At 40.8% G+C, this 14,756-nt stretch overlaps 1 protein-coding gene across 4 annotated transcripts in view; it reads left to right on the top strand.

The window, feature by feature from the left end:
* GBF1 (golgi brefeldin A resistant guanine nucleotide exchange factor 1) overlaps positions 1 to 14,756 on the top strand; it is a 111,056-nt gene that overhangs the window by 57,571 nt on the left and 38,729 nt on the right. For all 4 annotated transcript variants that reach the window (XM_075505026.1, XM_075505023.1, XM_075505025.1 and 1 more), the window contains 4 exons: positions 7,021 to 7,152; positions 12,301 to 12,419; positions 13,045 to 13,153; positions 13,514 to 13,574. In XM_075505026.1, the coding sequence (XP_075361141.1) occupies positions 7,021 to 7,152; positions 12,301 to 12,419; positions 13,045 to 13,153; positions 13,514 to 13,574 (421 nt within the window). The remainder of the gene's footprint in view (positions 1 to 7,020; positions 7,153 to 12,300; positions 12,420 to 13,044; positions 13,154 to 13,513; positions 13,575 to 14,756) is intronic.

Here is a 14,756-nt window from a genome sequence, read left to right as displayed (position 1 = left end):
TGTAGCTCCATACTTCCTGTTGATGGCATTTGTTTTCCTTGTGAATGAAGTGAGTATCTTCTACTTCTCATAATATCACTCCCTCTGGAACAGAATACTATGGCTAGGTGAAAAGCACTTGGAATAACAATGGAGACACAGCTGGAGTTTTCAGTGTAATTTTGGCTGAAGATATTCTAGCAAGTACCTGCTTACGAAAAAATGCCCAGGAATTTTTAATGGGCAGTCAGAACAGCTGAATTTGAAGCATGGCATCAGATGAAACCCCTGTTAACTAATGGCTAACACTGGAGGGACTGGCAATGCTCCTGCTTCACTGGTAGATGTAAATAATTCCTATAGGAGCCAATATTTCAGTTGAATTTATGCCACCCTGACCAGAGGATATCAAGAGTCAAATGCTCAGTATGCATTCTGTCATCCTTCCCCAAAATAAAAATCTCAGTTCTGAGGGGCACTTGAGATCTTGGCACTATGGAACAATCATTTGTTAAAGTCATGTTTAATGAAAGGGAGATAAACACATGAAGCTGGAGTGTGACAAATGAAAGCATTTGTGCCATTGTAATGAAATTGGGCAAACAGAACAGGCTTGACAGCTCTGGGTTCCCCCTGTCAAACTGCATTTGTAATTCCAGCCTTGCGTTCATGTGTGGCTGTGAATGGCACTGTTTCCCTCTTGATATGGTGGGCCTGGGCCCCTGAATGACCACTTTAATTCACAGGGAATTAGCTTTGAAGAGTATATTTTACAGGCATACTGAAAAGGATCGCAGTTAATTCTCACTTCTCCTTCATTGGCTTGAATATCCTTAATTTGGGGCCTATGTTTACTTCTATCATATGTAAAGCTTTTGGTAACACTTACTATAGTGAAGTATTGATTTCAGAGATACACAAAGCTTGCTTCCACACATCCCACGGTGAGCTTGTATGCTGTGTTGTGCAATCGCAGCAACCTTTTAAAATAGCTTGCAGTATTTATGTGTTCTGGAAACTAGCATGTAGGCTCCTGGCTCCTCAGCTTCTCCCTAGCTGTCAGAACCCAGTTCTCTTCATCTATTAAGAGCTTAGGTTGGGATAAGACAATGATATTTTGGGAACCTGTAGGGAATGTCAGGTGTCTGCTCTTTTTGATGACCTCTCATTTATCAAGTTTAGTGGACATTGCCATCATTTTTAGGAAGTAGGACTAGAGATTTCTCTGATCGCATTAGCTGCTAGGTCAGACTATATAAGTAGCAATCTGTTCTCATTTCCGATAAGAAAATCTCTAGAAATGTGCTATGCATTGCACCATGCTGCAAGGGCTGGTCTAGACCTTGCAAGAAAAACAAGACCAAAACAACAACAAAAACCCCTTTGGGAGAGAGAGAGAGATGGCAGAGGATTCTTTTCACTTGAAACCTTGACTGTACCAGGACTGTGCAGAGGGGAACATACGTTCAGGAACAAATGAATGCGGATCATCTAGCTTAGCTTTTTTACACTTCTTGCCCTACATTAATTGTCCATTAGTGAACTGGAGCTAAATGTTAGACTAAACTTCCTAGCTAGAAGAAATGAGGGCATGTCTTTCATTGCAGGTGTAGGGTGACGTGTTCCAGTGAGTCTGGAGAATTTGTTTTCGAGTGGTGAAACGTGCGCTGCCTCCACTCATCAGCTGTAGAGCTGCTGAAATTGTAGTTTTGCCAAAAGACCTAGAACCAATATGCATATACCGTTCTGTGGCTGTTACCTAACTGACTCTATGTAAAGCAAATTCAAGCTCTGCAAATTTTTAGAGAGGAACAAGTTACTGTAGTTCTGTTCGCTAGATTTGTTAATCTCTAAATTAACCAACAGATAATCACAGGACTAACTCAAAGGCATTTCTCCTTTCCCTGTAATCCTACATTTTGATCTGGATGAGATTAAGCCAGTATTTATTCCAGCACTTAAGACTTCAGAAATGTTTTTGAAAATCTGAAGAGTATGGCTACTCAATACTTTCAGATGTTTCTTAAAAGGCAAGTACAATTTTGTCCTTTTTCCTTGTAACTTTTCTTCTATCTAACTTGCTGAGGGAGACTGCAGGGACTGCTCATCCTTGGGTGAAAAGACAAAATGTTTTGGTATTTGGTGGGTGAACTGAGAATAAAGCGCATACGAAGTCACGTAGGCCAGAGGTCAGTGTTTGCAGAAAGTCTTTTTGAGGGTGAGCCAGGAAGCGCCTGCTGGTACCTCAATTTTCTGTGGCATAAACTCATTGAGCTCCTAGGCAGGAGTCCTGAAGAGCTGGATTTCTGCTCTGTTACAGTGTTATTTTTGTCTTTTTCTCACCTTAAGAAGAAAAGAGGATGCCTGTTCATTGTACAGCAGGGAAGGTAATAGCACATGCTTGAAGCATTGCTCTTGTCTGAGCTTGTCTGCATTGGAGAGGCGCGTGGGATACAACTGAGACAGCCTTTCTGAAGGCTGGGCGTCAAAGGCCAACAGCTGCTGCATAAGAGGAGTCCAGGTCATGTGGTTTGGGTTGCAGTTGCCTGTCCTGGGGACAAATGATGTTGAAATAACTTGTCATAAACAATTTTTTCTCGTTCATTTACTCTGATTCGGAACGCATAGCCGATCCTGATAAGAGTCATTCAGGAGTGAAGAGTTGAACTGCCAGAGAAAGCAGCTTATGTGAGCGTTTTAGATCAGGAATGTGCCAACAGTGTGCTAACAATAAGAAACCTCTTCCGAGGGGGACCTGCTCCTGTACTTCAGGAGAAAGGGGATGCCGGAGGTCTGATGCAGCTTGTTTGCTGAAGTGCCAGAATGGCTGGATGGGATTGCTGAAATGGGAGTTAGGTGCTTAAACATGAATTAGTTGTTTAAATATCTTTATAGACATGTGTGTCTAAGTGCAAATAATCCATAGGATGAATGAAGGAAAGCACTGTGGTCTCAAAGGAATTCCTTCCTCATATTAAAATTGCCAGCCTGAAGAGATGGCTTTCTGATACGCTACTTAAGATATTCTTTCCCTTCTTCTCAATCTCCATGTACTGCTTTGGGCTAGCTGAGCATTTTTGGGTGTAGTGCTGGTGCTGGTCTCTGTTTGATTCCCTGAAATTTCATTGAAGGGACCTGTGTGAAAAGAATGGGAAGTGCTTTCCAGCTGGTCTCCAAAGCAGCACAGGCTCTTCATGTAAGACTTAATCATGTTTTAATATAATTTTCCCTAGCCTTGGGTAGATTGAAAAGGAAGGCTGCTTGTAGGAATTCCTAGTGAAATTTTAATCTCCTTGTGGACACTTGTTCAGTTTTTCCTCTTGTAAGACCCAAGGCTGAGGTCATGCTTGCAGGGCTGGTGGGTTTTGGGGTGGGTTTTTTGTTTTGTTTGGTTTTTCCCCCAGAGTTGAAAGTAGTTGCCTAAGCAGAGAACCATCCCGTGTTTTCTAGTTCAAACACTGAGAAGTTACTCTTGCTAGGAAATGTACTTGGAGAAACATCTCTATCAGCAGTTCTCAAGCCTCTCACTGGTTATGGTTTCCTCGCTTGTAATGCCTGAACCTGAATCTAGCAGAGCAAGAACCAGAGAGCTGAAAAATCAGAGCGGCTTTTTTTAGAAAGCTTTTATAAAAGTTCAAGTATGTACTTCCAAACATTCAATATTTACTTTATATAGCCTTTGTTTTGGCAAAGGAATTATTAAAGTTATAATTGATATTACTGCCCTTTCTGAGGTTCTTAGATATTTTCAGGAGAGTATGGCATTGCTATTAAAGTTAGGTGCCAGAAAAGATCAAGACTTCATGTAATGTCTCTTTCATGAAGTTTTAACTTGCTGGGCAGAACAATTCCCTTTAAAGACTGTGGTCCTACCTTACCAAAGTATTGTGAAAAGAGCGTTATTCAGTTCCTACTGTTCTGTGCTCTAGATCAAATTTGAACTCTGGTAGTAAAAGGTAGCATGGAGTGCACCTTGCAGTTGCAGTTACTGATCTGAAAGGGCTGGCAGGTTGGTTCTGGACACTGCCACGTTCAGGATACAAGGCTACGAAAACCTTTCAGGAGAGAGCTTCTGAACTAACTTCACTGAGCTCAACAGGATTGAGTTAAAAGCAAAGGATTGATCTTTGACTTACTGACTTGTTTGCAACATTTTTACTTGGTTAAAAACTTCCAAGTAGCTTTAGTGCCACTTTCAGATGCTGAACTGATACTTCAGCCAATGAGAGTAATCTGCTTCAAGACAGGGTATAGCAAGACAAGTATGAGTGTTTTTCTGTGCTCCCAATCTTCCTATTGAAGCAAGCCCTGCTACCAAGATTGAGTTCTGCTTTGAAAAGGGAGCTAGTGACCCCTGTAAGTCCTCAATGCCTGCAAATGCTGCTGGTAAGAAGAGCTCATTGTAGTAATCAAGTGAATACTCCTCAGATGCAAACAATTCGCAGTGTGATCGGTGTTTCACTGATATTCAGATCTTTCACACAGTAGTCCTTTAGTGGGCGAGTCTTGCACTAAAAATACTCTCTTCTTGTTTAGTATATTTTTATAATTCTTTTCCATAACACAGCACCAGCTATCCAGTCTGAAACAGTTTTACAGCGTACACAATCAGTTTCAGAGAGCTTAATGTAAAATGCTGTGTTACCATAAAAGCTAGAATCTCTGAATATCAGGGAAGCTGGCCAGAGTTGCTGTGTAATCAACAGTATGTGCCTAAGTTAAATCCTAACTATGGTTAGGATGACAAGCTATGACAAGCCATTTTGTGATCTTTATGTAAGTTGGGAATTTCAGTTAGACTGCAGGGGAATCTAATCTTTAACCACATCAAGATTCACAACTTTAATGGAAAGAAAAAAACTAAACTCCCCCCACTCTTGTAAAGAAAACATCTATTTATTGTTCTGAAGATGGATTAATGGAGAGTGTGATACCCTATGTATTGTCTGCTAGCAAGTTTGTCTTCATCATCTCATTCCACCTGTGCAGCTATGTATGTCTGCTGAAGTCCCATTTTTCTTACTAGTCAAGGTGCAGCTTTTCCATCGTGGGGCTCATTGGATTGAAGGGGGAATTGACAGGATTATGATGGTGCTGACTGTTTTATAGAAGGAGGGATCAGTTTTGGGGACGAAGAGTTTGAGTGTTGATCCCTAGAAGTCTTACTATATTTAATGTTGTCCAAGTGCTTGTAACCAGACAAGCGCTCTATAAAGCACACTTAAATAAACATTGATGAAAGCATGTCTTATGATCCTCTGCATTTCCATGAGCTATTGAGAGGTGACACAATTGTAATGTCACACCAGGATATTATCTGACAAGTTGGGGGAGTTGTTCTTAAGCCAAAAAGATTGAATCATCACGTTCCTTTTAACCTCTCACAAGTTAGTGGTGTTGGCCTGAATTGAACTGGTGGCTGAAAGGTAAGAGACTGCATAACGATTCCCAAAGTTCCTTTTTTTAATTGCAGTTTTGCTTTAGTTAACAGCAAAACTATTGCACTTTGATGTTGCTCTCCATGGTCTTAGCTATTTAAAACAAAAACACCTGCATTATTCTTCCTCCTTTGCTTCCTCACCATAATTTGTCACAGTTATGTTAACATGCTTTCTGATAGGCTTTTTACTTTGACACTTCAGGCTTTTCAATAGGAACTATGATAAAATGGAATTTCACTTACCTTAGAATCAGGAGGGCTTGGGTTTTTGTTTTTGTTTTTGTGTTGTTTTGTTTTGGTTTTTTTTTTTAAAGTAAAATAATTGAGTTATGTTGGTAAACAGAAAAGCAGCAGCTTGTCTAAGGATTCAGGAATTACAGGCTTTTTTTCTCCCCCGCCTCAAAGAAGCTCGTATGACAGCTAAGTGCAATATTGTATTATCAAGAATATAAATGCCAGTGTTCCTGTGACACTATTAGCAATTAGACTTGTTAACTTTTATTAGGAATAAAATGTAGGTTTCAGCAAATTGAGCCAAATGTTTGTACTTAAATATTTCTGGTCTCAGGATTATCCAAGTTACTTCTAATACACTCTTCTTTGCTTGTGTACTGGCTGTATTGTGGTTGCCTTCACCTGCTTTTTAAAGCTTTTTCTCCTAAATCCTCAGGACTCCTCTTATCTTGATTCCTTGTGTTGGGTTTTTTGTTTGGGTTTGTTTGTTTTGGTTGGAGTTTTTTTGGTGTTTTTTTGTCGCTTTCCCTAGTTCTGGCTATCCTTTTTTGTATTTCTTTTTCATTCCCAAAGCTTCCATTGATCATCTTAAAGTTTAGGAAGCTTGTTAGTTGTTCTTTCTCCAGCTCAACAGCTCAGTGCATCTGCCTTCTTGTATTGCAGCTTTAGAGATGATACTTGCTGTCCAAAGCAGCAAGTAGAGAAGAATGCCCTTTTTTCTTCTTTGGTTGAGAGGCTTATACAGGTATTCTGAGAACAAGACAGAAGAGTTTTTAAATTTGTTTATCTTGTGTTTTTTCCTGTCTTTGCCAAGCAAACTTCTAGTGTTGCAGAAATGCAATTTGTATTCAGGCAAAGAGCTGCAAGAGATCCAACTAACCTGGTTGTGTATTTGTACTATGCACGTGATTAGTGTGAGGCTGTACGTGTAGTAGGATGTTACAGAAGTGGCGGAAGGTGGGGCAGGGTCTGTATAGTTCATGTGATCACACAATTCCAGGAGTACTAGGAAAACACAACCGTATCTGCCAATTAGTTAAAGCATGAATTTAGGTAGCAGTGGCTCTGTGGTGTTTACAGAGTGTTCTTAGAATAGGATTTGTTTTAGAAGGCTACAGAAGGGTGTTTTGAAGTTCATAAGAAAGTGAACTTCACAAACCATTGCTTTTAAAAATATATACGTATACATATGTGTATGTGTATATATTTATTTAAAAGTAACCCTGGCCTTCCCACCAGCCTTCTGAAACTAAACTATTGCAGGCCTCTTTCCTCTGAGATTAAGCTTGCTGTAGATTCTTAAAGAGAAAATTAATCCTAATGAATCCTAATTTAATGTCTCTTTTAAATTTTTTTTATTTTAACAGAGCTATCTGAAATTGAACCCAACATCTTTCTTCGGCCTTTCCTGGAAGTAATCCGTTCTGAAGACACTACAGGCCCCATAACTGGATTGGCCCTCACCTCTGTGAATAAGTTCCTCTCGTATGCACTAATAGGTATGTTACATGGCTTCCTGGGATTTACCAAAATGCCAGCCAAATGCGTCTCCTTGAGACATGTCTTTGGCCAGGATACATGCTTGCAGTCTTAACGAGGAGATTGGGAAAATAAGAAAATTGTCATTAATGCTGGGGAAATAGGCATCTGCCGTTTATATCATACCTTGTGGTCTTTCATGGCACTAGAGCAATGGCTGGAGACGGAGCCAAAGCTTCTATTCTGCCCTGATTGCTGAATGTGCTTATGGCCTGCTGCTGGACTGTGGTGGTCACCAACTGCTTTTTAATGCAATCTGAGCAAAAGGGGCAGGGAGGGGAGAATACCAGCTTGGATTACAATGTTGTGATATACATAAACACAGCAGAATTAATTTAGTTTGGGGGACTAATATTTCTGCTCTAGAGTGAGGATGTTTTTTTGTGTCATCCCAGACCCTGCCCAGTGGTGTGCCAGTACTCTTCACTTGTCACAGTTGTCATGGCAGAGACAGTTTTGCCACTGCCCAGACTTTCCAATGTGCGCATTCTCCTTTATATTTGTGAAAGACTAATAATGTGCATGTGGTGAGTTCCCATGGCTCACCTGGCTTGTAGTTAACTTATTAGCTGCTTTCTGTCTGCCTTCAATGTCTCATCCAGTTGTTAGTGGTGCTTGATTTTTCCATGTAAATTCTGTTAGTACTTTCTGATCATACCTGTGTGAATTACGAAACTTGTTATCTGTGTGTGTTTATATGTAGTCTCACTTGGAGAAAATTATTTTACCCATCTTCCTCCCCCCCAAGTTCAGATTTCTCAGTTCTTTTCCTTCCTTACATTGTAGGTGAACACTGTTGAATTTTTGGCACTATTGTTTTAAATATTTCTTTCTTTGGAGTTAGCATGAGGGAAGTTAGAGAAAGAAAGGACTTGATGTAGATGCACACCACTTTTGTGAGAAAGACCCAAAATTAAAATGAGCAAAAATGGGGACTTACAGGAATAAAATTTTTTAAGAGTTTGATGGAAATCTAGTGTATTAAGACATCGGTTAGTGGGCAGTATTGGGTATTGGTTAGTGGGCAGTATTAAGCGGCAAAAAATAAGAAAAATGATGCAATATTGATGTCAATTTGTAGGACAATAAAGAAATCTTAATAAATAAGCCTGTAAAACATGTCCCTCTGAAGGACTAGGCAATAATGCAAATTATGTTACTTTCAACATAGAATGAGGGATGGTCTCTTCTTCTGGGCTTTTATGGTTTGGATGAGGTCAGAACATCAGGCTGGTATCACATGTCCAGGCAAATGGCTACAATACTTGATTTGAGGCAGAAACAAAAAAATGTGGTTAAGAATTTGTAGCCTTTCTCTAGCTACTTGTTATTTAGGATATTCATTGGGTCACTCCAGCAAGGGTGCATCCCTGTAACTGTTGGTAGGCATGTGTATTTGTAGTAGGCAGTGGAAAAGACCTTCTGCCTAGCTTTTGTTGCAGAGCAGAACCTGTAATCTAAGACCTCCATTGCTGCTTCAGGTGACATTCACAGTGGCCTTGTCCTTTGTGCTGCTCCAGATACCAGTGAGGCTGGGATTAGTGGTGCTGACTGAACATCTGGCTAGGGTTGTGTTGTTAAATTAAAGCTTTTTGGTCTTATATTTCTCTTTGTAATATAAGACTAAAGGTAGTCTAAAGACTGTTTGCCTAAAGATAGGAAAAGCTTAAAACTGTCCTTAATATACAAATCTGTTTTAAACTGCATGGAACAAGGAAGGAAGGACTCTGGCGTAAGCACAGTGGGGAAATTTCTGTGTGGCTGATATTTGTGGTGCATTTTGAGGCTGTATAGTTGACAGGTGAAACCAGCACTTTTTTCAAAAGCGTCATTAGCTGTGTCTGTTCTGTGAGTGGATGGCTTTTGCTCTATACGCTGGGTCAAAAACCAGGGGGCGGTGAAAGGGCCAAACTCCTCTGATAATTATCTTTGTTTAAAACTGCTTTCTTTTCCTATTTCCAAAGCATTTCATTGCTAATCCTTGTGCTGTCTCACTACTTTTCTTATGCTGTCTCATGTCAGCAGGTGGTTATCTGTCTACTTTTCAGGCCAGTAGTGCTGAGTAGTATGTTTTAAAACCAGTTACAAAAGAATAATTCTTGAGTACCCTTTGAGACTCTGGTCTCTAGTAGTCTGAATAGCAAAGATCTGTTCTGAGATTGTTGGAACTCAGTTCACTAATGGTATAGCGTGCAATCACAGCTCAGTTAGATAAAATGACTTGATATCCACCATGCGTGTTTTGGTAGGAATAGGTTTTGGTAGGAATAGTTAGCCTTACAGATTATCCTGTGCTCTGAAATAAGTACTACTGTTTCAAGAGTTATAGTCAATATATTACATAGTAATTTTTAAAGTACAAGAAAACTGTGCAACAATACTAAACTCTAATTGATTTTTATCCCTCAGATTCGTTATTTCCTTACTCAGCAGTTTTGCGCTAGCTAGCTAGCTGTCAGCCTTTCTGATGAGCTCAAACCTTAGCTATAGGAAGACTAGTGGCTGAATTTCATAACTGTATGTGTTGTATTTTCCTCAGAAAAGTATGTGTTCTTTTTATTATCACAGTGTGTCCACAGCAGCTTCTGGCTCCATTTCTAAAGTTAACTTTCCCTGATGGTCCTGAAAGCTACGTATCTGTAAGTGAGTAGCTGTTGCTCAGCTTCCAGCTAGAGGACTTGCTGTTTGGGGAGTTTAAAACTTGTTCTCCCCTCTACCTTCTCTGTCTCCTTGGTGATTTATTTTAGTTCCATTGAAGGTGTTACTGAGCAGGCTTCTGGATTTCCCTGATGGTTGAGAGCCTGGATTTTCTGCTTTCTGCTTGTTCCTTTGCCTACCTGTTGTGAGAGTGCACCCTGTATGAAATGTGTAAGTCTAGATGGGGTCTCCGGATCTTTGCATTGTAGATAGCAATTTTCAAACTGATAACTTCGCTTCACACAAACTTACTTTTGTTAGTGATTCTGAGCAGGCATTGACACATCTTTCTGTACTATTTTCTCACAAGGGAACAAAGAAGCAGGTTGATCTTTTCTGTATCTTGTTTCTGCGAAGTAGAAGTATCTGTGCTTTTAATTGAACTCAAGAGGCTTTATAAATTGACCTGAATTTGTAGGGCTGTTCCACGGAGCCAGGACCGAAGTAGTCAGGCATGATGTGTGTTGGGAGAGAGGTTTGTTTATTAGTGTTGAAGGGACTGGAACACTGAAGCAGTAGTCATAGATCTGTTAAAGAAGCATATGCACAACTTGCATTTCTTTTTCACACAGACTATTTATGCATAACTATGACTGGATGTATCCCTCAGCTACTCACATCTACTGGAAGAAGTGACAGTGAAGTGAATCTGTGTGTTCTGCCTGTGGGAGCCTTTTCTGCAGCAAGTGGCTTTTTCATCTTGATGCCTGCTTAGCTGCTTTCCACTGTAGTTGTTGAGGTTGGTTAACAGTAATGCTAACGTAGGTGCTGGCATTGTAACACCACTTGTCTTTACGTGATTTAATTGAGGCAATTTAGAATGATCCTACATCACCATTGGTGGTTTAAGCTATTATTTCCATTTGTGAATAAGAGTGCACAGGGTACCAACATATGGGTGATTTTATTGCCTCTGGTAGAAGAGTGGTAGTTTGTAACTGGATTATAAGCCGTTATCAAAGGTACACAGAGAACTGCCTTTGACAGCCAGGCCTCTTACCTAATGCTTCCCAGTATCGGAGTTCAGTATCCTGTTGAGTGCTGCTGCTGAAGCAGGTAACAAATGACTGATTGGTCTTAGAACAGACTCCTTGATAGCTCAATGAGGTTTGACTAGCAAACCAGGAGAGGAACTCACTCTCAACTGTGCAAGATTTGTGTATTTGTGTGTGTGTGTGTGTGTGAGACAACTATGTCAAAAGTAGGCAAGCTCTGCTCTTAATAGGGATGTGTAAGAGATGGCAAAGGAGCGGTGCTGTTCCTATGCAGATTTATGGGATTCTGAAGTACATTGATGCCATTTCAGTTTTGTGCAACTATGAGAAGTTTCTTATCCTACAGCCCCTCAGAATCCCCACAGTGTGGCGGAGGCTGCTCTCTTTGGACCACAATAAGGGCAGCTTTCTTCAGTGCCCAGGGCTTAGCCCCGCCTAGGTGTGAACACAACTGGAGTCAAAAAGGGTGTCTGCAAAGCTTCTCTGCAAAGTATACAAGCTCTTACTTGGTTCCTCTGTCAGCTTCATTCTTGCTGGAGTTCAAGAGGCCCCATTACCAATTAATGAGGTATTAACTAGTGTTTAGGTTGTCTCCTTTCTTTCCTAATGACTGTTTAGGTAGGAAGGTAACAAGATTCTTGCCCAGTGCCGTATTGTTTAAGTGAGAATGAAATCAAAGCCGGAGGCAGCTTTTCTGAAGCCACTGTAATGTGGCACAAGATACGGTTACTAGCAACAACCTCGTCCTAAACATTCTCTCAACTGCGCCGTTGTTTGTAGCTACAGAAGACTGAAACAGAGAGAAGGAGCCTTGATGAATGATTGAAGTGGGAGGCCTGCAACTCCGATATCTAAACTGTGATCATGTCTGTCTGCTGTTGTCTCTGGGGAAAGCTACTGGTCCATTCCTTCCGCAGCTCCTATTCCTTGGGAGGGATGTAGAACAAGAGACAATTTTTCCTTCTCAATCTAGTGGAACCTGTTCGGCATTTTTTCCTTGTGGGAGTAAATTTGAGGTTCCCTATGTTTAAGAGCTGTTTCCTCTTCATTCCCAAGGAGGAACTGAATGCATTTAACAGCTGATTGTGCTGTATTGTAGGGAACAGGACATAGTCTTACAAATTAACATCTAAAAACATATGGAGCCAGTAACAACTGAATTGCAATTCTTTTCTTTGTTAGGTTAGATCTTTTCATAAATGTAAATAGACTCTTGATAAAGTCTTTGTGAAAGCTCCCAGTTTTCAACTCTTTCTGTTACTGGGAGGTGAGTTTTGGTCCTGTAGGGTCAACTTACTCGGCTCACACAAATTAAGGAAGCAGGTGGCAACAAAGTATCTCTGTGTAGATGTCTCCCCACAGAGGTGGTAGGCTGTAGATGGCCTTTCCCTGTCATATTTTTATTCTGTTACTCAGATCCCAGCCATGAGGGCACAGCGGAGGGGATGGAGAACATGGCAGATGCTGTCACTCATGCCCGATTTGTGGGCACGGATCATGCGAGCGATGAGGTTGTCCTGATGAAAATCCTGCAGGTAAGTGGAGAGAAACGGTAATTACCATAATGGTTGCTGCCCGTTGTGGAACATATCCTGTTACATGGAGATGAAGAGGAGGGAGCAATGTTTTGACTCTGCAGGAGCTTAGTGACAGACTTTATTTTTAAACAGATGGCTCATATACCTGTGGTAAAAGCTTTTCCAAATGAAAATAATCAAAAGCTTAAATTAAATGATTTTTAAATGAAGGGCTTGATAATGTGGTAGTGTGGATAATCCTACCTTGTGCATGGTCTGTGTTAGTGAGGGGTAAATTAAGCATATGGAGCTCTCAAACTTATTTTTGAGAAAATTCTTTGTAGAGACAAACCTATGAACTATACACCTCTTCAGTCTATGTACTTTCGAGCAGATAGCTACTTACTGAATTTAAATATTGGGTCGCATGCAGCATATCGGGCCTCTTTCAGAAGTGGGTCAGGAGATCATTCTTGTCTCCTAATCTGTCTGTTTCTTGGGCACAATGTTCAGTTTGAAATGACTCCTGGAAAACCCTTAGGTTTTCTGCTCATGGCAGTCCTTCTTGAGGAAGCCAGCCTTCTCTTGGAAATGCATGCAAGTGTCATTGTACTATGGGACATATGTGCGCTGTACTTTGCAGGTTTTGAGGACCTTGCTGCTCACTCCAGTGGGAGCCCACCTCACCAATGAATCTGTGTGTGAGATCATGCAGTCCTGTTTCCGCATATGCTTTGAAATGAGACTCAGCGGTATGTTTGTTCATACTTCTGCAGTTAAGAAATGATCGGGTTTCCTCAGCATTAACTAGTTTTATTGTAGAACATGCAGCCGTGGAAAGCTGCTGAGCTTTATATTATTGTGTCTTTCTACAACTTCATGGAAAATTTGTTAGGAGTTCACCGTACAACTTCTGACCGCTCTTTTTCCCCAGCTTTGTGCGCCACCTTGTGATTACATGCCCCCTTGCAGTAATGCGGTGTTGGAGCTGGTTTTAATAAATTTGCCGTAATCTCTGTAAACAAGGCTCGGAGGGGAGTCTGCTTGAAGAAGCCTCTTGATAATATCACACTGAGTAATGACACCTGTGTTATTTGTTTTTGTCTTCGCAGAGTTATTGAGAAAATCTGCAGAGCACACTCTGGTCGACATGGTGCAGCTGCTCTTCACAAGGTAAACCTGCTTGTGTTTGCCTCAGCATTGCCGAGATGGCCCTCTAAGGACAGAAAGATTCCACGCTTCCACTTAAGGGCCCTCAGAAAAATCATCCAAAATGGTCATTATTTAGAGGTGGAAGGGGATGAAGGATTTGGCACTTTTCTCTTGGGCTGACCCTGTCAGACTGCAGGGAGGCAGAGGTAGTGAAGGTTGCCTGGTTTAAGGTGTCCTTTGAGGAGAGATGGACAGCCAAGTAATGAAGAGCTTTAGGATAGGGAACCAGTTTGAGGACAGAGAATGCAAACTTCACTCAAAAAAAAAAAAAAAAAAAGCTCTAAAAAATATAGCGCTCTTCAGGAGAGAGGATAGAAATGGTGTTGAATAGTCACATGTTGATTTCAAGCTAAGAGCTTTGACCTCGCATATCGAAGAGAATTTTAAACTCTTGAGATCATGTATCTTGGACAAATGTTCTGCCCTTTTCAGCACCCTTCAGGTAATTAAGATTACTTCTTACAAACTCAAGTAAGTTATTTAACTTCAAAACTGTTTCTCCAGATAGTGAAGTAACTATAGACTTTCTCTGGGTATTGTAAAAAGGAAATGTGCAGATACAGAAATAATTTTAGTAGGAAAGGATTGTAGTGAAACTGACAGCTTGTGAAACACAGCTCTCATAATATTTTTTTTTTTTTTCCCCCCCATTGTCACACTCTGTTACAGTGGGTTCTCAGGTTGTTTTTTCCTCTGTGCCCCGGGTGTCATGCAGTGCATTGGGTGAATGTGGGGCAGGGTCACAATCAATCTCTCCAAAAAGGAGAGACTGCATTACTTTTTCTCCAAAGGCATATGTGAATTTTACTTAGTGCTTATTCATTACTTATTGTGTATCATCTCCTCTGTCCTTCTTGATAAGCTTTGGAGACACCACCACTGTCTGTGCTTGTGGACACTGGGATATAGAAGCAAGGCAAAGACAGCAGGGATGGTTTGGCCATCTTGCTTTCCAGAAAAAGAAACAGCCAAAGCTATGCTGCAAGGCTTTTATCTCTTCAGCAAGCAAAGACAGAAGTGTAGTAAAGGAACAGAAGGGAGAGCAGGGTGTGTGGAGTTGCAGGGTTGTATGCATTTGTCATTTGGTAGCACAGGTGAGAGCTGTCTACCTCCTTTACTTCTGAGAGAGGTATTGCTTAGCTC

The sequence above is a fragment of the Mycteria americana genome, chromosome 6 (genome assembly GCF_035582795.1).
Source record: "Mycteria americana isolate JAX WOST 10 ecotype Jacksonville Zoo and Gardens chromosome 6, USCA_MyAme_1.0, whole genome shotgun sequence".
Classification (NCBI taxonomy): Eukaryota; Metazoa; Chordata; class Aves; order Ciconiiformes; family Ciconiidae; genus Mycteria; species Mycteria americana.
The sequence above is the reverse complement of the archived record's forward strand: the minus strand, read 5'-3'. Positions and strand labels throughout refer to the sequence as shown.